Below are 25,764 nucleotides of genomic sequence, written 5' to 3'. Positions count from 1 at the left end.
TAAAAGCATAAAAGACGCACGTTTCATGTTCAGAAAGATATCACAATAAAATGTGCTTGATGCTGTGTATATTGTGATTTAAGATTTATGTGCTATATATATAGTGCTTCATGATTCAAGCGCTATCTGAGCTGTGCTACGGCTTGATATGGATTACTAAATAATCTGGCGTACTCGACGACTTATCCTGTTCGAAACCAGCAATATATGAACATTTTACTATAAACGAAACAAGTGATGTGCATGCTTTCAAGTAAACATGTTATCAAAAAAATGCACTTGTAGACATTAAACGAAATTTACAAATCTTGCACATATACCTGAATGTATAGCATAGAGGCCAAGATTGAAGAACAAACTTGTAAATTAACGGGCTAAGCAGCCCTGAACTATTTGACAATACTTCCATTATGTCATGTCAAGTCATGCCAGACGTTAAACTTCAGAGGTGCAAATAAGTGATAGTACTTACTACTTACTGATATCTAGATGTCATGGCCACTTACTGATATCTAGATGTCATGGCCAAAGTGGGAACAAGTATAGACAAAAGATAAGGGACACCGAACGATCAAGTTCCTGGGATACTTTCCATACTAGATTGCTTGTACAAGCCAGCACTAGAACTTCAATAAGTACGAGGTGGTGCAAATTCAAAAGTATTGACTGCCTTCACAGTTAGATGCCAAGCTAAAAGTAGGAACTAGCAATCTAGCAAAACGAAAAGATAAGCGACACTGCTGGAATATTTGCAATGTCAGATTACTTGAACATTATATGACAAGACATGAGTAGAATTGCCAACTTCAAATGCGAATGGACCAACGAACGATTGTAAAACCTAATGGAATGCTAACACAGGTCTTCTGCTGCAGCAGACTGTTCGAATTTATGAAAAAACTCAGAAAGTTTGGTGGATACATATTGATTATTCTTGTCACCGACAACGACATACTGCACGAACTCCAGGAGCTGGAATTCTTTGGGCTAAGACAGGTCCCAATATAGATATATCGACTTTCAATTAAATAAAAGGGCAAAAGAACATAAAGATAATCAGTTTTGGGCCCTTGTGAAGCGCCTCCGGCGTGGACGATCGTGGGCGTCTTCGGGCGATAGCCCACGTTGCGCTAGCTCGTTTTCTATTGTCGAGCGCCATGTGGTTCTATTCCAGCCACCTCTGCGCCATGGCTCCGTCGGAATGTGGTTGATGATGGCGGCAACTTGTTGATCGTATTGATGCCGCACTAGAGGACCGATTAGGCGGAAGCGTCGTTCAGCAGCCAGCAAACGGCATGGGACCGTTTTTGTGAGTTTGCGCAGTGCATTGGTGGATATGTGCTCCGGGTGGTGGATGCCGAGTGCGTAGCGGAGGAGTACATCGTAGTTGGCGTTGAGCGTCTTAGCCAGCTTTTCTGTCAGCGTGAGTGCTTCTATTCCGTAGAGAAGAGCCTGCTCGACAGTGGCACGGAAAATGCGGGTCTTGAGCTGAGGTACTTGAGTGGAAGAGGCAATGTAGCCGTCTTGTTGCGCCTCAGGCCTTTGCTCGTTTGGCCATCAGCCAGAATCCATCCCTGTATCTTTCCATTTCCATGCTTTGAAACCACCAAATGCGGAGCTTCGGACGTTTTGCTGTTGATGTGAATGTCATGGGCCTGAAATGTAGGCAAATTTTTTATTGTAACAACTCCAAACCATTTCGAGGGCCACGGGTTTACCGCCCCTGGTCTGCACAATCAACTGTGTTAACAGAAGGTGCTACGAAACTCATTGACATTACAACAATAATGCTCACAGTAAAAAACCTTCTTAAGGTCATCATAGTTATCAAGCTATTCCATGATTTTCCAATCATACATTCGTTATAAACTGAAAGTTATATTAATCTTATAAACAAGTACCTGTTGTACTTATAACGCAGATATTACGGTTTCTTTTTCGAGTTTATTCTCAGATCGGTTAACTTGTGATTGTAATTGTTGCAGCTTCACTTCATTAGTATTGGACTGAAAACATTGAATAATTGAGGGGTTATTATCAATCAAATTTAATTCAGAATGGAATTGCGAGTCCGCATTTACCTCAAATATCTTATCCAATATGAGCATCATTCTTTCGTAGTATGTTCTGATCTCTTCAACTGTTGTTGGTGCGATCAAATTCCAGTTATCTTCCCTTACCTGTAAGAGAATGTATGTATCTAAAAGAATGATTAGAATATGATCAGATCTATCAATATATTCATACAACGGGGTTGTAATGACTCGATTCGAGTCGGACTCAAGTCACGATTTTCTGATGACTCGACTTGACTCGAGTCAATATGTGTATCGACTTGACTTGGACTCGAGTCATTACGCATGACTCGAACCAAGTCATATTACTAGAGACTCCGACGGCCAAGAGCGACGTTTCCATATAATCTCGAGAGTAGTAAAGTATAACCACCCAATTGAGAGTTCATCTATTGGTACTGGTATATGAAAATGTAACCAGATAGATACCAGTGTTGGGATCAAGTCACTACCTTCAAGTCACGAGTCATTGCAGATTTTGACTCGAGTCAAGTCAAGTCAATCGATTTTCAAAGGTGACTCGAGTTAAGTCAAGGCACTCGATTTTTGGCGGTGCCTCGACTCAAGTCACATTTCAAGTCAAGTCGCCTTTTCGAAGTATGATGCATGATTACATCATTGCATTTTGCTAGCTGTCTGAAATACAGATTGAGTGGTCATTGATTCTGAACCGATGAACGAATATTAAGTTAAATATGCACGCAATAAGGCGCTGTATCGCTCGCATAAACGTAGAACTGTTGAACTACGTAGATAATTGCATAGCCTCAGTTTATAAAGTTAACAGCAAAAATAGAGAAACGAATTGATAAGATGCAATACATTACCCATTTACAAATAGATATGATACAATTCGAGCATGCGCTAATGGTTGAGGACAATATAAACTATTTCAATAAAACAAGAGGTTTGGTAAAGGTATGAACAGAGAACAGAAATAGACATTTTTCTATTTTATTGGTTTACTACTAGAGTTTACGACAATGTAGCTGTAAGCTTCGATCACTTTGTTTGCGGTCAATCTATTTGTGAGAGAACAATCGAGGCTAAGTGAAACGCTCGACCATTGAATGATTGGTCACTTTCAAGGGTTACACCAGCGTTTCGCGAACCATCCGAGCATATGCAAGATACAGTGATAAATATTGACACCGATTACTTGATGATTTGAAATTGGCTAGTGAATTTTGCTCACGAGTCACGAGTCAATCCGCATTTCTGATACGCCGAGTCAAGTCAAGTCATTTTGGCAAGTCATGACTCTAGTCATCCCAACACTGCAAGATACTATTAAAAGTGAGGAAAATTAGTATATCATAAATGCGAACCATTCGATATCACCAAACAGAGATATAACAGTGGGTTTAACAAGACTTTATCTGGAAACTGAGCAGTCCACACAATGACTCAGACTCGAACTTGAGTCATAATTCCCATGACTCGGACTCGAACCTCTGCTTGATGACTTTGACTCGGTGGTGGCAATTGAAAATGACTCGACTGGACTCGAGTCAAAACTAAAAAAGTGACATTGACTTGCGACTCGGAGCCTTGTGACTTGGTTACAACCCTGTCATACACATACAGTGAAGAAACAGCCTTGGCACATAATCTCTATAACAAAGCAATAAGAAGTTGTCATAGTTGCATGCATACTCACTAGTCTGATGTCGCCCATGGTAGGGAACGTTCCAAGAAATCTCTTTCTTCGTTAGCTGAGAACGCCGGAGTCCGTATTGATGCTTGAATAGAGACAAGCCTTTGTGCCAATTGCGGTCTACATAAGCTGTACGAGTGTACGTGATTCGAGCGCTTTCCGAACTTTGAAGCTGAATACCAGCAAGGGCATCGGAGCAATGAGTTCAGGGTCTTTGGGACTGCACGACGGCTGCAATATTGATGCAAATATAAGATAAAATCTTACTAGAATTATGCGGATAAATACCATAACATCCACATGGAGATCTGCATTGGTTGCTCCGGCATCTTCCCGAGATATGAGCAGCAGACACAGACAGTTTAGCTCAATTCATAGCAAAATATTACAAAATAATGATTACCGGTATTGGCGTGGCTGAAGGTCCTATATCCTCCCGGACTGATGGCTCTATGGGTAGGGTGGTATCTGACTGCGCGAGTGATTCTACATCAATACGGAGTCGACTCATCCACAGGCAACGTGGTGTCCGACTCTGCGAGTGACGCTGATTCACCGCACAGATTGTTTGGGTCTGCGACTGAGAAAGATTCATGGCGTGTATTGTCTGGACCTCCATTAGTTGCTAGTTTATCCCATAACTGTAACAACAAGATTTAGTTGCATGAACGGAGCTTCCATAGTTAATTAGCTGGTACTTCTTGCAGTTTCAACAGACGCCAGACGGTACGTCATTTGCCAAAGGTCTTTATCACGAAGCTTGGTGAAAATATCCGAATCTACGTCATTCTCTGAGATATGAAATAATTTTGAACATAACATTAATTGACAGAGCTTGCATGTATAAATCAGACTTGACGTTTCAGCAAATGTTTTGTAAGCCGATCTGAACTCCCAACAAAGGGGCACAACCAATAACAAGACTGTCCGTTAGACATTTATCAAATGTACACGCTAATAATAACCTAAGCTGCATAGTAACCATTCTAATAGATCACAATTGACACCAGCATTCAACCAACTCCACACAAGATGTACTGAATACAACTGCACAAGCTGTCTCGATTAGCTAGTTAACAGGGCACATTGCTGAAGCTATATTACTTATATACTTACCTTCCAATTTCTGGATGTGCTGCCATGCAACACCGTTACTCGCCAAGAAAGCTTCAAAATCCGCATGCTGATAACCTGTAATCGCGATCACACCACATCGCAAAAGAGCGAGAAACGGCCGAAAAAAGAGGAAGTTTAAGAACAGCACTAAAGGTCACTCCCGGTCGTGGCGCTTTAGCACGATATTGTGCTGCCACAAGCGGCAGATTTGGCGATTGCGCTTTATCTCATTTACAGTGTATACGCCAACTATACAAGTGCGCAACACATAGCGATATCACAATCGTAGCTACGCAATGAACGTCGCCCAGCATATGCAACACATTTTATTAGACGCATGAGCAATGAGCATGTGACTTTATGCTTACCCTTAACTCGTAACGCGGTAGCGCGAACACTGGTCAATCCCTAACCCTAACCTAACACAATCCAAACCTTATCTTTAATGCACGCGTTAAGGTGTCGCATGCTCATGCTCACATGGCCTGTGGTCACCATAATCAAGGTCGTCAACTACAAGGATTTCATCGGTACTAAAATTGACTAAAACGTAGTATTCGTCGACTAAAATCGCAACGTGGATCGAATATGTATTATCATCCCTTCAACGTATTTTATATTATTTTGCTGGCGTCGATATGTGGGTGAGGATGGGATTTTGATCGTCACATTGTCGTGTCGGCATTTTCAGGGTGCATCGTTACCTCACAATAACACTGCTCTTGTGGAATCATTTTCGCATGGACGATTGTCAGAAAGTCTCAAGTTATTTTTAATATGACGAATTCTCCTGGATCGTTGAGCGCATAAGGCCAATTATGTAAATCTATATAGGACTCGTACTCTTGAAACCAAATGCGCGTCGAATATGAATTTTGTTAGTAGCCTATTATAGAAAACGTTAATACATTTGCATCACATCGCTTCGTATTATTTTGTTCACTGACAATCGGTGATGTCACCACTGTCGAGATATCGCTTTGTAATGTAGGCCATATTGAAGATCATTCGAAAGTAACGTCAATAGATTACGGCTCACCGATTTTGTATTTCGGCACTGACGATTTGATTTCGGTTATGTTTAGCATATCATAACTTCATTTCCATCGTTTCAGGCGAAGGAAGTGGATTTACGTGGCAACAAATTATCAGCAACAGCACTACGCTCATTTATTGGACATCGTCGGATTGTATCGCTATCAGGAAATTTGGATTGGGGAGTGAGTTCGATTCTATGAGACTTGTGTCCTTACAACAGTCGCTCGTGATAGGTGACGTTATTGACGCGAGAGAAGGCATATTAGGCTACTACATGTCACCTGACGTCTGATTTGATGTTTTAATATCTGCACTGTCTCATTAATATCGAGATATGCAAGCGAATTTAGTGAAATGGTGGATTATATAGCGTAGCGACAGCACTATTATGGCTCTTTAAGATCAAACTTGAATTACGTAGCAAGGCTCCCGGTAGTCAACGCGTACCACAACCAAATCCACACTTGTATATCCTTCAATATATTCGTTGACTAAAGCCAAGGCACATGAATCTTCCTTTTGCAGTGGAAATACGGAAGTGATTGATGAAATTCAGGATCTACTCCGTTCTACCTACGGCTTGAGATTCCCTATTTCTTACACTTGACAAACATCAGTCCAACACACACAGCAGAGTATATTACAGCGGACCTGTTCATACAGCGAGCGACGTATCGTACTACCACGAGGTAACTTTGAATCAAACCAATTATACCCGAGTATCAAAACATTAACTCGAACGTACACGAGAAACCAGAACACTTTCAATATGAGTCATTCACACTCCTGCAGGGAGACCAGCGGTTAGCTAACAAAGTTCCAGAATATTCCAAACACTAGTACAGTATACAACGAATACACAATATGTACAATATATACAACAGTTTAACAATGTCTCATGTAACATGAAAATCACCATTTTCAACACTCCTTCTCTTGAGACATTTTTAAACGTTCAACACAACGGCAATGATTTTACACCAATCTCAACTCTCAAGTAACAGCAGGTTGTCGACGTAACGGTTTTGTCAAAATGTCGGCAAATTCACCATAAGTTGTCGCGTAACGAACTTCAATTCCATCTGCATCGACAGGACATTTAACCAACTCGCACACTTTCAAATCACACATTGATTTCATTTCTTTTGATGCAGATTTTCTCAACAAATCAGAATGCTCGGAGTTCAATACATCTTTAAGACTTTTTGACTCTGCCAAGCGCACACCAGTAGCAGGTACTGCATGCGACAATAATGAGACTGAAGGTTCAACTTCAACTCCAACTTCAACTTGTTCTACAGTCTGTCGCAAACTTTCATTGCATGTAAGTCTCGGAGGCGGCTGACCATCAGTCAAACGTGCAGACCTCCGCAATTCTGCAATTTCTTCTTCGTTTCCACTTCTCTCATCATCACGTACTTCCTGATCGTCATCCATTCCAGGATAGATGAAACTCGACGCAGGCAATTCAGGCTGAGATTCAGCCACTTCTCCTTCCTGACCAAGTCGTGTTTCATCGACACGAACATCACGTTGTACAATCACTTCTCGTCCAACGTGGCCAATACGATGAGGCCACAACTCAGCTGAAACGTCTCCAGCCAGACAATTTTCAGTAACATTCACAAATTCCCCAACAGTATCAAGCGGTAAGACATCCGCTTTATCGACATTATTACACTTCGTGTCGACCATTGACAATTCGGAAGACACTCCTTCTGAACCACGCGGGATTTGAGAGTCATCGGCTGACCCTGCATCACCGACTTCACTTTTCAATGTCATAACACATGGTTTATCAACTTCGTTCGCATTATTATCATCTTCAAGAGAACGACGCTCCCTTTCGACGGGGCGTGACAAAGGCTCCCACATGTCGTTTTCAGTACAAGAACGACAATTCAGCACATACACATTGTTCACGATACTGCCAGTAGCAACATTGTGCCCAGCAACTCTATCAAAAATCCGAATACCATCCGAATTAAAAGCGACTGCATATTTCGGATTGGCAACAGCAGCTGTTACGGAAAACAGTGTTGTCGACAAGTCGGGAACATAAAGTGCGTTTTGTAAATCGGCAATACCAGTTCTCTTTCCATTTTCATACATGACCATACGAAGGGTCCCAATACCCTCAGCATATATGACTTTACCATCACCCAATTCGATTTCCGCACGAAAAGGTCTCATTTCAATAAACATATCAGAATTGCAACTCATATGACTGGTTGCACCACTATCACAGATAACAGACAGTCTGTGACGAGACAGGAAAACAGACGTAAGCATCAGATATTGCTTACTCACACGAAAACAATCGCTATTACCACGATGCGGCATACCCAGATTTCTACTTTCCACGGGTAACACAGCAGACGAATAAAACAACGAATGTCTCTCTCCTACACGAGTCGATTTATTTTCTCGAGAATTATCACTTCCACACTCAGCATAATGAGCAGTCCGACGCTCAAAACGTCCTCTGCCTTCACCAGAAACACTTCCACGCCCGTAACCACGAGGCTCGAATTCCCGATCACGTGGATTAACATCTCTTTTCAGATCCCAACACATGGACCTTTTATGACCAACTCTACCACAATGATCACACGTACCAGTAAATTTCGGCTTACCGTACTCCCCCTTCGCCTGGTAGGCTTGAACACTTTGCGGCGGAGAAACCGAAATCACTGTTTGCACTCTCAACAACAAATCTTCCAACGAATAATCCGGTTTACTTTGCATTTCATTCACAAGATACGAACGCGTCACTTCAAAACTGGACGGCAAATGCTTTATCACTTCGAAAACCTGATCACTACCGCTAACGGCATGACCCATACAAGCCATTCTTTGAAACAGCAATTGACATTCTTGAATCTTTTCAATAATATTCGTATCCGTAAAAGTCGGCATCATTTCAATCTGCCGTTTTAGTGATAGAAACATCATCGAATTCTTCGGCTCAAACTTCTTTTCCAGATCCTCCCATATTTTCTTCGGATCGCTATGATGGTCTTCCGGTACAGCCGGCAACACGGAACCATCAAGGCTACGCAATAATATACCAGCGGCCTTAGTCTTCTTAGACCTGGATGCATTCTGTACGTCTCCTTCTGCAACATATTCCCATAAATCGTTGGCCATTAATTCACCTTTAACTTGTATCTTCCACGTAGGCCAATTACTGATCCTACCGCACTTCAACTTTTCCATATTGATAGCAGATGACATCGTTGCTGTTGAGCAGATTAGCAAGGGCGCATAACCTTTGATGAAATTCAGGATCTACTCCGTTCTACCTACGGCTTGAGATTCCCTATTTCTTACACTTGACAAACATCAGTCCAACACACACAGCAGAGTATATTACAGCGGACCTGTTCATACAGCGAGCGACGTATCGTACTACCACGAGGTAACTTTGAATCAAACCAATTATACCCGAGTATCAAAACATTAACTCGAACGTACACGAGAAACCAGAACACTTTCAATATGAGTCATTCACACTTCTGCAGGGAGACCAGCGGTTAGCTAACAAAGTTCCAGAATATTCCAAACACTAGTACAGTATACAACGAATACACAATATGTACAATATATACAACAGTTTAACAATGTCTCATGTAACATGAAAATCACCATTTTCAACAGTGATACGGTGAACTAAATGTTACACAAAAACAGAATCAATACTAGTCTACTGAGTCCTACCTAACAATGCAAATCTTACCAATTTATGCCGGCAACAATCCTACACTAACATCATTGATCTTAATTACTAATTATGCCTGTAAAAAGGTAAACAATTACTAAATATGCCAATTAAATAAGAAACACAGCAGACCAAGAGCATGGCTTACATCAGGATCACACTATAGATAACTAACCTACGGATAGATGGGCAACACGTAATTCACGGTCGAGAGACCGGATGCTCGTCAGATTTGTTGTCGCTTCATAGCAGACTTGGACAACTAGATAATTCTAGTTGTCTAATTTCACTAAATTAGAGCGAAATGCCAGTAATCTAATTCTAATCTAATTCATAAAAGCCAACAATTTTCTAGTTGTCCAAGTATATATGCCTGGACAACTAGATAATTCTAGTTGTCTAATTTCACTAAATTAGATCGAAATGCCGGTAATCTAATTCTAATCTAATTTGGAAAAGCTGAAAATTTTCTAGTTGTCCAAGTCTGCTTCATAGCATGAAGCGGGCAAAGCGGTCGGTTGTCGGCCAGATTGACTGTTAAAAATGCAGGTATGTTTGGTGCGAATAGGATATAGGGCAATCAGAACAGGTTATTTAGTGATACAGTATATAGCCACTGGCGCGGCTATCAAAGCATTAATATCAGGAGTATATTTAAGGAGCAAAAGAAGTCATGATATTCACTCTTATTATTCAGGTTATCAATTGGTTTCAATATTGAATCCAGCTGCATGAGGTTTCCTTGAAATAGTTTGGTTTGTATATTCATAGATAGGTTTTATTATATATTGATAAATGAAGAGAAGACGTTTTCATAACCAGGCATAATTAAGATGGGAAAATTAGATTTCGAATTACTGACTATAAGGCCAGTAATCAGAGACGCCTCAAACTCAAGTCTTGCGCACCGGAGTAAAGGCTTCGTTGAACTCCATTGGAGTAGAGGCTTCATATTCAAAGACATATTCGACATGTCTGGCATTATTCGCTACTGTGCGTTCGCTCGATATAAAATGTTAAGATACCCTCCAGGGTTGGAATCCCGGTATGTTTAGCGTAATATATTTGGTGTGCACGAGGCACCGATTCCATATCGGCAGACAGGCATACGGTACGTGTTTCATTCCTTTCAGATAAAATGGATATTGACATAGATATGTTAGAATATTACATGCAAGTGGATGGAAACAGGCTGCAGTAAGTACAGAAGTACCTTACAAATTTTGATAATCCCTTGGAATACCTCACTGAGGAACTGTGTTCTGATCGCTATAGGCCTAACGAAAGCCGGTGTTAGTGGATTTATGGAGGTCCTACAGTGTGACCTTACCAACCCATCCAACAAAGGTCTACCCCTGCCCCCGTTGTTGAAGTTCCTTGTTGTTTTGCACTCTTACGCCACAGGAAGCTTTCAAGTTGTTGCTGGGGAGCTGGAACATGAACCTGGACAGTATTGCCATAGCTCATAAAAGCTCAACATACATCAAATTCCCACAAGGTGAAGTTGCAGCCAATGGGGCCTCACGATTTTATGACAAATAGCTGCTGAACGTCGATATAACAAGGTTCAAATATCCTCCAGAATAACTATAGAACGGATTTTTCGGAGTGTGGAAGAGCGTGTTTCCCTGCTTATCACTGGGTCAACGGATAAATGTCGACACAGCAATGGCTTTGATTGTTGCAACAGCAGTGTTATACAACTATGCCAGAAGAGCTTCTTGGAGGTACAGAACTTCAATATACAATTAAATAGTATATTCATATTGAAATGAACCCGAATATTTTCGGCTGACACTCGTCAGGGGTAATCGTCAGCAACTAGTAGTGAATTGGAAAGAACATTGTATATCAACAATCGTATCACAAAATATGACGTCACCAGCATGAAATTTCGAATGAGAGAGCTATGCCAGAAAACACAGGTAATATATTTCTTGATTTTTTTAATATCAAGCGCTTAACTCCCTTCAAATTTAGGTGCATTATCAACAATGAAACTGATGTCCCTGTCATCCCGCAAGAAGTTGTAGAGGCACCAAGAGATGTACGAGGATCCCTGAGAGGCCTACCTAGCTCAGAGACGCTGGATCGTAGAAACCCACTTTAGGAATACAATTCAATTTGTTATCATAAATAAAGAAAATGCAGTGAAACTTGTATAAAACCGAGCGAAATGGAACAGCGTAGAAAGAAATGAAGTGGAACAGTACCTATCAATAATGCACAGTTACATGGCCATGGCCATAGCAAAAAAAAAGCATTAATATCGCGGTGCGGTGTTGCAAGTCGAGGCTTATGCAGTTAAATGGGCATAGCAAAAGAAACGTATTCATGTCTTGGTGCTGCAATTAGAGGCATAGTAACTATCAATAATGGGAATACCACAAAAAGAGTTTACATCACGGTGCTCCAAGCAGAAGCAATGAATCTTAAATTGAAAGCTTTTATGAAGTAGGTAGACTAGTTTCTACTAGATCTGGTGAAGGCGAGCCTTCACGCTTTTGCCTTGCATCTGCTATCACCAGGTGCTCGGTCACAAGTACCAACTGCGGATCAGCAAGGGACTGCTGCTCCTCCACTAAGAGCCTTTGCTGTTGCAAGCAGTCAATTTCTAATTCAATCTTTTCCACTTTCAGCTCATGCTCCAAGAACATGGTATCCGATATGAAGTAATTAACTTCAGCTCTTTTTAGTTTCTTTCTTGGCAACCCTGTCTTTTCCGTTTCTTTTACCACCGGAGTTGCAGTCGTGAAAGTCACATCTGAAATAGGGACATATGATATAGAAAGCCCTCATTGCATAGCAAATGTGTATAAATTCTAATAACTTCTATACGGTATGCTTATGAAGCTATGCTCATGTTAGTCATGTATCTGTATATATTTACACAGATTTTAGTTAACGCTCATTAATAATAAACAGTATCGATGACCACACCACATCGAGGATATGTCCTAGACCGTGATCACCATTGACTGGCTATGGTCCTCACGACTATCAATCACTGTGCTTTGCTAATTCTGGTCAGTGTTAGCTTTCGGGTTTGCGAACATATGGTTTTACAGTTATTTAGATGGAGCGATTTTGGAGGTTTTACAGCTGAGCGGTAACCCAACACGCAGCAAAACCTACATAACCAGAGTCAGAGATGCTCAAATATCAACAGCGAATACCGTTGACTATACTAATTTGTGGGGATCACTGCTTGATATGGTGCTTTTATCCATGAAGTGTCCATTATTATGGCATACCGTACCCGAAGATGTTGATGAAGATGTGGCTCGAATTGTTCTGGTATCATGCTATGGATCATCTGTGACATATATGGTACTGCCTTGGTTGGAGGGCCTCCAGTTGCCGCCATGTGGGCCCGTTCCTCTGTAATATCTTCTTTCAATCTGATGAAATGCATACGCATTAGAACTGGCCTGGCACATTCCTAGAATTCCATCAAAAAGCTTACCTCGTCTTCATGTTAGTCTAACATTTTTCAAGCTGCTTGGATGATACCTTTCGAGCATCCGGGAAGGAATTGTATTGAATGGCAAGATCTTCCCATGCACCATTTTTCCTTTGGATAGAACTTCATCATTTCTTTTATCGAAGTACATCCAGCTTTGCACTTACAAGAGTCATAAGACGGCTCTAGTCAGCCAAACTAAACCTTAATTTTGACATACTGTAACTGAAAAAAATATTCCTGTTGATATCCAACAAGTCTGTCACATAATAATGTTCAGGTAAAGCAGACACATCGAGTAACTTTTTCTCTTTATTTATCAATACATACCAAAACCAATCTATGATTATACAAACCAAACTATTTCAAGGAAACCTCATGCAGCTGGATTCAATATTGAAACCAATTGATAACCTGAATAATAAGAGTGAATATCATGACTTCTTTGGCTCCTTAAATATACTCCTGATATTAATGCTTTGATAGCCGCGCCAGTGGCTATGTACTGTATCACTAAATAACCTGTTCTGATTGCCCTATATCCTTTCCGCACAAAACATACCTGCATTTTTAACAGTCAATCTGGCCGACAACCGGCCGCTTTGCCCGCTTCATGCTATGAAGCGACAACAAATCTGACGAGCTTCCGGTCTCTCGGCCGTGAATCACGTGTTGCCCATCTATCCGTAGGTTAGTTATCTATAATCCCACGCATGGATTGGTACTTCTAAACAACGATGGTACGCTATCGTTACAAGCACTACTAGCCCTGAGCGCATGGCGCAACCTCAACAATAGAAATCAGCTTTCTGGCAAACACCCAGTTGTTTAAAATTCTGTGCGGGTGTGCTCGACAGCAATCACTTACTGTACTCAAGACGATGGGGCAGAGATCTAAGTCAGATCAATTTTTTCGGGTGTTTGGAGATGACTGTTATACTATCGCGCCTGATGATCATTCGACTATCTAGTAATTAATTTTGTGCACTATATTCGGGATCAAATCATGGTTTCATGGTTTGGACTTGACTATTGGACTATTTCGCGCCTGAATCGCGCCCGGCCGATGACCACTCGACTAATTAACGAACTTATATCAACTTATAACAACTGGTAGCTACATATCGGGTATAAATTCATTGCCGCAAAAACGCATTCAAAAATCAGTGATCCGTGCCGATGACGTATAGCACTTGATGCTGCGGTCTCCTGTGTATGTGTGATATGACGTCACGATATTTGTTGGATGATAAGTAGGGCTGGGCAAAATCGAGAACCTGAGTGATTCGATTCTGAATCACGTAATATGCTTCGAGTCGAGTCGAGTAATCGAGTATCACTGGTTACGACGTCATAACAGAATGTGATATGTCAAAGTTCAAATATGTACCTTTTATGCGACAACAAAAAACATAAGATATGTTATCCATCATATTAAAGATACTTAGGTATTCTTTCGACCATACAGATTTCATTGCACTTCGTGACAATGTTGTGGGATGATCATGACTTCGGAAATGTGTTATTTCCAGTAACGTTCGTAGCTTTGTACTATATGTTTCGTATGCTACTATACGGCCAATTTAAGTTTCAAGGCTTCAACAGTGAAAATTAGTATCGAAATTATAATTCTCGTTGATAATTAACTGTCAGTGGCGAGGAGCGTATAATTTCAGTACTCGAAAAATTCGTCTTTTATTTTCGACTCGAATCATTAAAATTAATACTCGATTCAGATTCGAGTACTCGAATCATTGTGCCCAGCCCTAATGATAAGGCTCAAATTTCTGAAACAGGTTGCCATGCTGAACAATGCGAGAAAGTGGGAAGGTGTATTGGAGAACGAAAAAGATGGCATCAAGATAGGACCACTTCTAAATCAAGGCAAATTTCAAGGTCACTTCAACATCAAGGTTGGAATGATGGGAATCGACCTTCGCTCATTTACTGACTCGACAAAACTAGACAAGTAGAGTAGCAATGGCTTTGTGGTGGAGTATGGGCAGGCTGTAGCTTATGACGTAACTATGAGAATTAACAAAACGTGATGCTTTTGTATTTTCAATCCACAAGCTAAATTGTGGTATGTGATAGCTACTTACCTAGCCTGAGCTGACGTTGTATGTGGTCTTAACGGTGTTTTCAACTGCAGTAGTCGGGCGCATGAGCATGAAGTAGTTGTAGTAATAGGCAGTTACGGCGTGAAGTATAGTAGGTAGTTGGCTTTGATTCTTTGTTGTTTGATTCTTTGATTCTTAGATGGCTTTGATTATTTTGGCTGCAGCGCGAGCACCTATGGCAGGGTTGGGCAAACTAGGGCCCGCGGGCCACATGCGGCCCGAAACACCGTTTTGTGCGGCCCGCGAAAGTCTCAAGAAAATATAATGCAAACTAGGGCCCGCGGGCCACATGCGGCCCGAAACACCGTTTTGTGCGGCCCGCGAAAGTCTCAAGAAAATATAATGTGTACTAAAATGTAATTTTGCAGCGACTTGGCAATACTTTTTCGTAATATATTTCCCCATGACAATGATAAGTTATATTCTTAATATGATGTTCATTCGATTGCTGACGTTAGTAGCCTGATCTCAAGGCCCACGCATTGTCAAATGTTTCAGTTGGTAAACATCACAGAAATTCAAAACGGATATAACATAATGCGGATCATGCGATTTAAAATTGGCAAATATAATACTTTTGTGACTGTATTTGGGACACCTATTCGCGCGTGTGTTAGGTATAGATTTGTCCTCGATGTGTGTAGAATTATTTGATATTTTTATGAACTTTATATCGCAGAAGCGAACGACGGTTATGATGCTGTCAGCATTCTATGTCCCGAGGTAAACCAAAAGTAGAATCAGCAAATCTATGAACAGATCGTTCCTCACAGATTCAAATTTACATCCACTTCCAAGAATCGACACAGGCGCCTCTCATCCCAAATTTTACCAGATTGGTTATTCATGATGACCAGCTTATAAAAATCGTGCCAATGTTTCTGACGCGTGTAAGTTATCATTGAATTTCTATTTGATTTGTTTTAAATACATACATAGATATCATCTCCCATAATTCTTCGCTCCGACAATTATTGCATGGTTCAGTCCGTAGTCTTCTTGTGTGGGTATGCGAAGTCCTGTGACGTGAAAATTTCTCATTGTCGTCTGTCGATGACGTCAAGAATAGGCTACGTACTTTACTCCATGTCAGTGGTTCTCAAACTGGCGGCGCGCATCCCTTGGAGGGCTTTATAGCATATGTGCAAAATTTTTTCACTGTCTAGAAAAAGTTCGAGAACCACTGCTCCATGCTATCGCAGGTATATTGATGTGTGTGAGTAAAACACCGATGTAGCATTTTAATACCGGTACTGCACTCGTCAATATCAAATCCTACCCTCGAATTTAATCTGGTGCGATTAAATATTATTCAAGCGTAGCTGCAGCAATAGCAATATGAACGCATGTTGCGGCCTTATCATTACACATTCGCTGTCTACTGAAGAGTCAACGGTTTGAAATTCGATGTTGGTGCGCTCGTTTTCAGTCCGTCCAGTATCTATCAAGTTAACTAGAATATAGAAGCTTCCCGATTCAAGCGAGTCGAATAAACACAGAATTAGTGTCTGAGTCTGGTGTTGCATAACTATTTGGCAACAATGTCATGCAGCGTGCACTGTATGTACATTATAGTATACAACAGCACAATGCACCATGTCAGTAAAAAATTTAACTATACATGCCCAAAAGTGACATAGTGACTGACATTCGCTACTGATGACAGTCAGTCGAAAAGGTTTCAGCGAATAAATTAACAATACGAAGTTATTGTTTCCCGTTATTCATAAGTGACATTGTGTGACAATTCAATATTACGAGTGTATTAAGGAGACAATAATGAATACACAAAACTTATGATTAAAAACTGGAAAGCGCGCATCCAATCACCAATTACACTGGTCAACAAAATGAAAAAAAAATTAAGCCGAACCTCTGAGAGCCGTTTCTGGGGTTTTTGAGACTGCTGATTACGAATATCACATTAGTTTTGTCCGATTGGCTCTTTGTCAGAAGTTATTTACACCCCTAAATAAGCCCCAAATTACGGTAGAAGTGGCGGCTTGTCCTATAGGGCAACTGGGGCATTGCCCCACCTAAAATTCTGTTCAATAACAATTGTTTACCATTTATAGACGCACAGCAATCTATATATACCGAAATCACAGCGAAAATCGTATTCTTCTTGTTCTTTTCGCTTGTAAATGCCGTTATATAGCGAAGTCTCTGCGAAAATCGCATGCCCCAGCCCGGTAGCGCTCATAACAAGCTTAAACTGTCTATTCTCTCAAAGCCGCGCACAATAAAGAAACGGTGATTTACTCTCTCCTATTCATAAAATTACCGAACAAGTATGGAAAATAGGTATGTGCCCCTAAGGCAGGGGCGGGCAACTTCTCTAGTCGGCGGGCCGGATATAAGAAAATTAAGTACTTGGCGGGCCGGATTGCTGAATCGATACATGATTCACCCATTTATTCACATATACAAGGAATATATCGTATTTAACGAATGTATTTTACCGACAGCAATGTCACTTCAAAGCCATTTCTCGCCGATAGTGTCGAAGACAATGTGGATTTGAGAGTAGCATTGTCATAAAGGCGTCGCCATGTCTGCTTCTGTCTGATCAATCAACACACGGTCCAATCCTTAATTAGGATTTCAAGGCGTTCGATAAGCCCGATACCCAAAATTTACCAAGATATCAATTCATTAGGGTTGAGTAGGTGACGAGATAGCGTCGTTGTTCAACTGTGCGTGGCCGAGTTAATCTCGATATTGGGTTCATGCGGCCTCCGTCCTCTACGAAATTTTAAAAGTGGCCCACGACCCGTTTTGAGTTGGCGACACCTGGCATAAGGGGTGTCTTACAAAAGCCTAGAAGAGTGTCGTCCTACAAGTCGGCGGTTACGGAATCAAAAATAAGAAATAACAGTCTGGTGTAAATGAACATTGCTTTCGACAAACACCATGATTAACACAAACGACATTAGGGCTGGGTACATCGTAAATGCCGATAACGCAAGTCTTCTCGCGTAAGCTCCACTCTTGCATGCTACGCATGCACGTATATAATAACATAAAGTCACTAAAATTTGACGTAGTAAGCAAGTAGTGGGGAATCTCGACAGACTTGGGGCCGCGGGCCACATTATCATGTAAGACGGAAAACTGTCCGCGGACCGGACAAAATCCCTTCGCGGCCCGTATCTTCCGGCCCGCGGGCCGTATGTTGCCCGCCCCTGCCCTAAGGTGTGATGAACGATCGTATCTATATCTGAACTCGGTTACCGTCATATGCGTTCAGTCGACCTTTGCTGGCATAGGTCGATTTTGATGGTGTTTCACACCATGATAATTCTTGAAACGTGGTATGTCATGTCGTGATGGTGGTATTTAACACTGCCCCAAGTTTCAGGGTTTCTACTCGAAGTTTAGGGTAGTAATTCTGTTTCCGAAGTTGGCTGTGTGCTGATCCGTCATGTATCGCAAACAGATTTTACTCAAAAGCTGGTGTTGGTATCCATTGATTTTGACGATGTTCCATACCGAGATCGGTCATGACATTTGGCACGGTATCGAACGCTGTACCAAGTTTTAAGTTTGTCACTGAACTATGTTAGTGGAAATTTCGTTTCCTAAGTCGAGTGAGAGCTGACTCGTCATTTATCGCCAACAGATTTTACGCAAAGCCGGTATTGGTTTCTATTGATTTTAACGATGCTCCTTACCTAGATCCGTCATAAGCCTTTGTACGGTATGTCTTGATTTTAGTATCGAACGCTGTGCCAAGTCTCAAGGTTGACACTCAATGATTAGGGCAGTAATTTCGTTTTCAAGGTCGAGTAAGGTAGAGATGTGCGCTGATCTGACACTTTAGCCTGCAACGCATTGCGGATTTCACGCAAAAGACGGTGTATCTGTGCAAACGTTAACTGTGTTCCATACTGAGATAGGTGATGATGATGAGATGATGATATCATGGATATCATGAAACAGTTTACTAACATTCTCGGTTTGCATTCAAATATTTACTTTTATATTATATTCTCCAATGTCAATTTCACCGTGAAATTGTGGCCTTCAAGCCATTTGCTTACAACCCTCTGTCAAGCGCGATAGGTATTTCGTTTTCGATGGCTCACTTGATCAGCCTATTCCTCAGTAAATTTTCCGCAAAATTCGGTGTTGTTCTGTTCGTATTAATTTTGATAGTGTACTATACCGAAAAGGGTCATGAGGCTACTTCTCGATGATGTCATGTAACAGTGTACTAAGTTTACGGCTTTCATACACGCATTTATTCGGTAATATATTTTTCAAAGGCGATTTCGCAGCAGACCTATAGACAGTAATAAAGCTTTATGTATCGTGTTACAGTCTCCAGTTTCAAGGCCAAAATCTCCTATGCTGTACCGAGACCGAATTTCCGAGGCTGCTATTCTTAGTTCTTCAGAATGTTTTGGGTTCAATATGACAGGCCCAATCTATGAGATAACAATTGCGTACGTGTCCGAACTCGTTGACCTTTCCAGTTAGGCTTACGCAATCTCTCGAGTTATAGTAATTTCCATTTCTGCAGAGTGAAGATAATTAGTAAGGTCAAGTGCGAACATGAACCGTGTTGAATCTTTGTTCCGTACGCCGTTTACGCAGTTACCACACTTCAAGCCACAGCTCACCGGCAGACCTCTCGGGGCACACACGTTAAAATCACTGTTGTCGGGAAATTCATGTTAGCGTACCATCATTAAGTTACTTGTTTACGTTAGAAAGCGCCATTGTGACGTCATCTTTATAAAAAGTCACTTGCGGTCCTTGCCCCACCACCCGATATTGTCACGAGCCGCCACTGTGCTGTAGCTACCTTTAAATATTTCGCTTGGTAGGGAGAAAAACGTCGTTTTTTCTCATTTTATACTGCGCATAAATAGCTAATTGACTATAAAGAACACTCATGTCATTCTATCAATATTAACAAGACGTGTTGCGAAATATTTGTTTGTCAAAACAGCGGTTTGTCAAGCCTAAAAATTATACTTTTGCACAAAGGAAATACATATTCTCCTGTATCAATTGGTCATTCTACCAAGATTGAAGAGGAGTATAAAACTATAAAATTTGTACTTGAAAGGCCTGACTACAATACTCATATGCGTCTCATTTCTTTTGACTAGTAAATGGATCATTTTCCGCTGAGTCAACAATATGGTATACCTAGTAACTCTATGAAACGAAAAGCTTAAATCTGGTATCTGGTATATTCGAATACCGATGGAAGATTCCAATCTCACATTAGGAAATAGTTCTCTGCATGTAATTTTCCCTAAGATGTAGTAAATAAAACTTTTTAGATGATCACAAAGCACCCAACTACAATCAGTAGGTCCGAAAATTCGTATCTGCATATCGGAAATTTGAGCACAAACATGACCATAAAAGTTCACTTCCTGTTCAGCCATCTTCATATATTTACTGATCATCTTGTTGATTAGCAAGGGGATAGGTTCTACCAAGACATCAAAACAACAAAAGAAAGGTATCACCGGAGATGAGATGAACAATTGAACATGTTATGCCAGATGATTGCCGGTACTTTTCGAGAAACTGCACTAAATAGCTTACAGGCGAAAATCGAACAAAAAACAATTGTGATTTAAAATATATCAATAATATTATATTCCTACTGATTAGTTCAAATTTACAATAGGTGGTTGACGTAAGTAGTATATATGATCGGTCGCGAACTAGCGTGGGGCTCTTATGGGCGGGGTGGCGATTCGCCTGGAAACCCGGGGTGGCGATTCGCCTTTTTAGACCCCCCTCTGGGCCGCGATTCGCCATGTGTTCTTATGGGTGCGGTCGTGATTCGCCTTTTTTGCTATAGGCCGCGGTCGTGATTCGCCGTGAAAACCCGGGGTGGTGACTCGCCTTTTTTGCTATAGGTGGTGGCGGCGATTCGCCTGTCGTGTATTCTTACGGGTTCTGTGGTGATTCACCGTGTGTTCTTATGGGCGCGGTCGTGATTCGCACTTTCGGCCATCTCTCGCGTGGTGTTGAATATGTACGAGTCACCAACAATAACCGCACAAACGGAAACGTGGCTTGTTGTGAGGATTAAGCAGTGCGACCTATATTTCGAATGACCTGCGCGCTGAATTGTTGCCCGTGCAGCTGTTTTGTGCTACTATCGTATCGATTATTACACTAATCCAGTCAGTGCGAAATAGTTTGCTAAATCTAGGAATCACTTCCAAGGTAATATTTTGGTAATTAGTTTACCGCAGAGCCGGCGTAGTCGGCGATTCGAATATCAACAATAACCGCGTTCACAAACTAACACTTCAAAAATGTGTGAAATAGTTTGCAAAACCCCGCGATCTCTGACAAGATAATGACTCGGGTGACATGATAACGTTACAGGTATAGGCTGAGGTGGTGATTCGCCATGTGTTCTTATGGGTGCGCTCGCACGTCGTACTTTCAAGTATAGGTATCTCTCGCATGTCGTATTGGAAACTCGTGTTGGCTCGCTCACGCGGTGAAATTGTAGTAATCAGTTTGTCGCAGAACTTGATTTCACTCATAAGATTTAATAAGTAACGAATAACAGACCGCCAGTGTCGGTAACTTGAATAGCGACAAATTGTCACTTATTTCCGCTCTAAGCCTAATCCTTTATGAAGTGAACGCTTATTCAAAAGGTTGTGATATAATTTTAAAATCCAACGACCACTCACCGGATAATGCTGCAGACATATAGCACTCTCTCATGCCCGCTCACAAGGTAATATTTCGGTAATTAGTTTGTCACAGAACCGTCGCAGACGGTGATTCAAAACCAGCAATTTGTCACTTGCCCGCGATCGCTATATGTTTTGACACTTCAGAAGAGTGGTTGACTTTAGTTGCGTGATACAAATCATGAGAATATTCAATCAATGCGTCAATTTGTCAACTCGAAATGAAACTTACTACACAAACCAAGTTGATTCGTATCTGAATGTGTTAATTCGGTACAATTCTAATTATTTTGAGAAATCTTTTCGTGATCTTTTGATTCGACCATAACCCGAATATTACTGACGCCGACTTTCAGCTACATCGAATTATTCGCACATTCCACACCGCTGTTTTCACACTTATAGAATCAATACCAACTATAATTCTACAAGAATCAAGAATCGCAAGTATTATTAACTTGAAATCAAACTCTTAACAAAAACACACATCTTATCACTCATCAACTCTATCATGAAAATCCTCGAGTCCTTATCATCAAAAATGTTATAGCGCGGCGGCGGAATCTATTCGCGGGGTGTACTAAAGTTAAATCCAGATAATCCAAAATGAAATATTTGGACTTTGACATAATCTGAATTGAAATATATTGACAAACATGACTACCAACTTTGATCCAGTCACATTTCAAGATCATACTTTGAAACAATCCTTGAAACTTACAACTCTATTCACGATCCTGCTTTCCGTTTGTCAAAGAGATATTTCAACATCGTACCATACTCAAAAGAATTATTCACAACATTAACAATTGTTAAAAATCTAGTTTTCACTTACTTGATTATATCACTACAACTCATAAATTTGAAATAATTCATCCTGGTTGTACTCGTATGATCGGTCTTTTTTTATTCGATTGTAAAGATCGTTACTATTCTGAAGACAAAGTATTTACTAATCGGTGCATATACGATTTGACTTGAACATATTATATTTTGAGTATACGAGATTTGAATGTCTGAACAATAACTGAGAAATAATTTATCACAATTAAATCCGTATATTACACCGTAAAAGATATTTGAATGTCAGCAACTCGGTAAGGTCATAGTTACTACCACATTACCTAATTTACCCGACCAACTCGTCATGATCATTCCTGAAATCAACACAAACATGACTACTGACTTGAGTTAACCACAAAACAGCATCAAGTTTTAAATCCACTTGTAGCTTACGGCTTATTTGAATGCTGGTTATGTTTTGTTGTAATTTAGTGTACGGAAATAGTAGTACGTCTCGACATCTCACCATCTTACCATATTCAAAGAGTCAACCACGAAAACATTGTCAAGTAAATCCGTTTGTAACTTACCCGACCAACTCAAACAGTATCAGTATGAAAAACAGCCAAACATACACGAATCCATACAATCACTAAAACCTAAAATTCATAACAAGCTTGGTTGCATTCATATCCATACACATCTTTTTTTATTCAACTTGAAAAGTCGTTACTATTCTGTAAGATAGAGGAATTACTACGCGGTATATTCTGCAAGACAAACTAATTACTACTCGGTATATTTTGTAAGACAAAAGTAATTACTTCTCAGCGTCGGTGACTTGAGATTAACATAATATGTTTGAGTATACGAGATTTGAAAGTCCGACCAACGTAGTTGAGAATTCATTTCTTACAATCGAACGATGGTGTTATATCCAAAGTTATCATGCTGTGAACATAAGGATTGACACATTGATTTGACATATGAGATTTTGTAATAGTTGATCATTACTTTATTATTAAATTATTTGCGTTAATTGGACCCGGCGTTGTGGTAAATGTTATGACAGCAACAAACTTTTCAGTACCAATGTTATTAACATATTAAGCTGTAAAACTATGTGTCTGAAATGTTCTTGATAGGAAAATTACTCCACCTTGGTAAAAATCACTCTGCGTATCGCGGATATCAGAAAATATTTCCAGTAACCAAGACTAAAGATGAAACGACAATATCGGTATTATTACATTCAACAATCAGCACAATTATTAAAATCTATCGTTTGCGATAAACAGCACTAAAGATGTAATAATTCCAGTATTCATACATTGAACATTCGATACAAAATGCTTTATTATGACGATTCCCAACGGGTAATTGAAACGACTAAGTGTAGAATCAGTATATCACAATATCGTTACTATTGAATCCAACGATTTATTGTCGGAATTTGTGACAGAGAATTGAAACATATACACTTTACAGAGTGTGAAAATATCACTTTGAGTATCGAGTACCGTTCGAAGCTGGCGATCAATTCTTAATCATTTCAGTAACTCCCCATTGTGCGTGCTAAATGTAAAATATCGCGAGGTTATACACTCTAAGACTTTGATCATTACAAAAGTAAATTGTGATATGTTTGTTAGATGCATCCAATTCAGTTAGAAATGTCTGGTGCACAACAATCGTAATATCAAAAAAGTACTTGCTACACTGTTATTTGCTAAACGTGTTTTGCATTGTTGTTCATTTGTAGTATTGATTGAAATTGTTCTTGAACCCTCAAATAATAATTCCTGACATGAAACCAAGCCGCTGAAAGTCGTTACCATCACGAAGATACAATGTGTACGATGTTTGTCAAATGTGTCCTACCTGGCCAACAGAAAACAATTTTCACTCACTTGAAATGAAACCAATGTGATGGTCTCCATTCGATATTTTGTTTGTGTCAAATACTTTGCGATGAACACATTTGCGTGGTTGAGCTTTACATCATCAAGCTGTTATTTGTAAATCAAGATTTCGGTAAACTTGTAAATGTATCGTTTAACTAACCGGCATTTAGTGATTGGGGAACATACCAGACGATACACATCCATCTCCGAAATACTGCGTTGATCTTAATTTCCATCATCGTGATAATCGAAGTACATTTCTTTCGAATTCGTAACAACCGACTATGACATGATAAATTTTTGACATGTTATGCTTAGAAGATTGGTTGCATATCGCGAAAAAAAAATAATATACCACTCATATTGATACTGTTACTCCATTGATCGATATTTTCAAACGAGTAAAATTTATTACTTGAGTTTCCCCGCTTAATGTAAATGAAAACTCAACCGTCTTTTAACATCACAAAGACATTGATAAAAAGTAGGCAATCAAACACAACACTTTGTACGACACTAATTATTGTTCCACACATCTCATTTCATACTAAGTGTATACGAAAGATATTCATGACACATGAAAATATTCCCATGCTACAAACCTGTACAATGATTGGTGGTGCTTTCAAACTGTTTCGATATCACAAGAACTTTATTGTCGGAATGGGTGTTCATGTATCTTAATAATCAAATAGTTCAACACAGAACTAGTACGAACAGAAACATCAGAGTTGTTTACACAAAAGTTTGTATGTGCACAGTATGCGAATACCATGTGTAAGTCCAGCACAATTGTGGTATCCATCCGATTTAGTTAACACAATTTACGACACCGAGGTCGCCTCATCTTTCGTAAGACAACAAACCAAGGCTTCAGGATATGTCCATGTCATAGCAATAAATCAGCTACTCCAACAACCGAGTACATATGTTTTCTAGTTACGGTGCTTACATCTTACACACAAATCAATCTGCTTTGCTAACGAAAAGTGCTGAGTCATCGCGTGGTTGTCCTCACAATAATACAGCTAAAACATACTAGCAAAAAATTGCCGTTATAGTCACCAACGGTACATCGTACAAGTACCAAGTCTCGAGAATCCAGTTATTCAAAAAAAGTGAAAGTGTTTCTACGCCAAGTTGTTATGTTGACGAAAGCGTATATTGTAATATCATGATCGATTTGTATTCGTTGGTCACA

General features: G+C 40.2%; 1 protein-coding gene and 2 long non-coding RNA genes across 4 annotated transcripts in view; 1 reads left to right on the top strand and 2 right to left on the bottom strand.

Moving 5' to 3' along the window:
• LOC145439778 (uncharacterized) overlaps positions 1-25,764 on the top strand; it is a 148,173-nt gene that overhangs the window by 79,154 nt on the left and 43,255 nt on the right. The window contains exons 5-6 of the mRNA XM_080317398.1: positions 5,964-6,068; positions 14,867-14,983. Of these exons, the coding sequence (XP_080173524.1) occupies positions 5,964-6,068; positions 14,867-14,983 (222 nt within the window). The remainder of the gene's footprint in view (positions 1-5,963; positions 6,069-14,866; positions 14,984-25,764) is intronic.
• Positions 1-25,764, bottom strand: part of LOC145439795 (uncharacterized) — a 135,133-nt gene that overhangs the window by 89,900 nt on the left and 19,469 nt on the right. The gene's annotated exons all lie outside the window — the stretch shown is intronic.
• Positions 23-5,320, bottom strand: LOC145439793 (uncharacterized). Of its 2 annotated transcripts, XR_013915355.1 has the most exons (6): positions 4,136-5,320; positions 4,021-4,061; positions 3,736-3,963; positions 2,082-2,180; positions 1,902-2,006; positions 23-1,655 (listed from the first exon to the last, which is right to left on the bottom strand). It is a non-coding gene; the product is annotated as an uncharacterized LOC145439793 (long non-coding RNA). The 2 variants fall into 2 exon arrangements; XR_013915354.1 differs by having other exon boundaries at positions 4,021-5,320.

Source organism: Botryllus schlosseri, chromosome 5 (genome assembly GCF_051294905.1).
Source record: "Botryllus schlosseri isolate E-star chromosome 5, Bs_hap1, whole genome shotgun sequence".
Classification (NCBI taxonomy): domain Eukaryota; kingdom Metazoa; phylum Chordata; class Ascidiacea; order Stolidobranchia; family Styelidae; genus Botryllus; species Botryllus schlosseri.
This window is presented reverse-complemented; position numbering and strand designations above follow the sequence as displayed.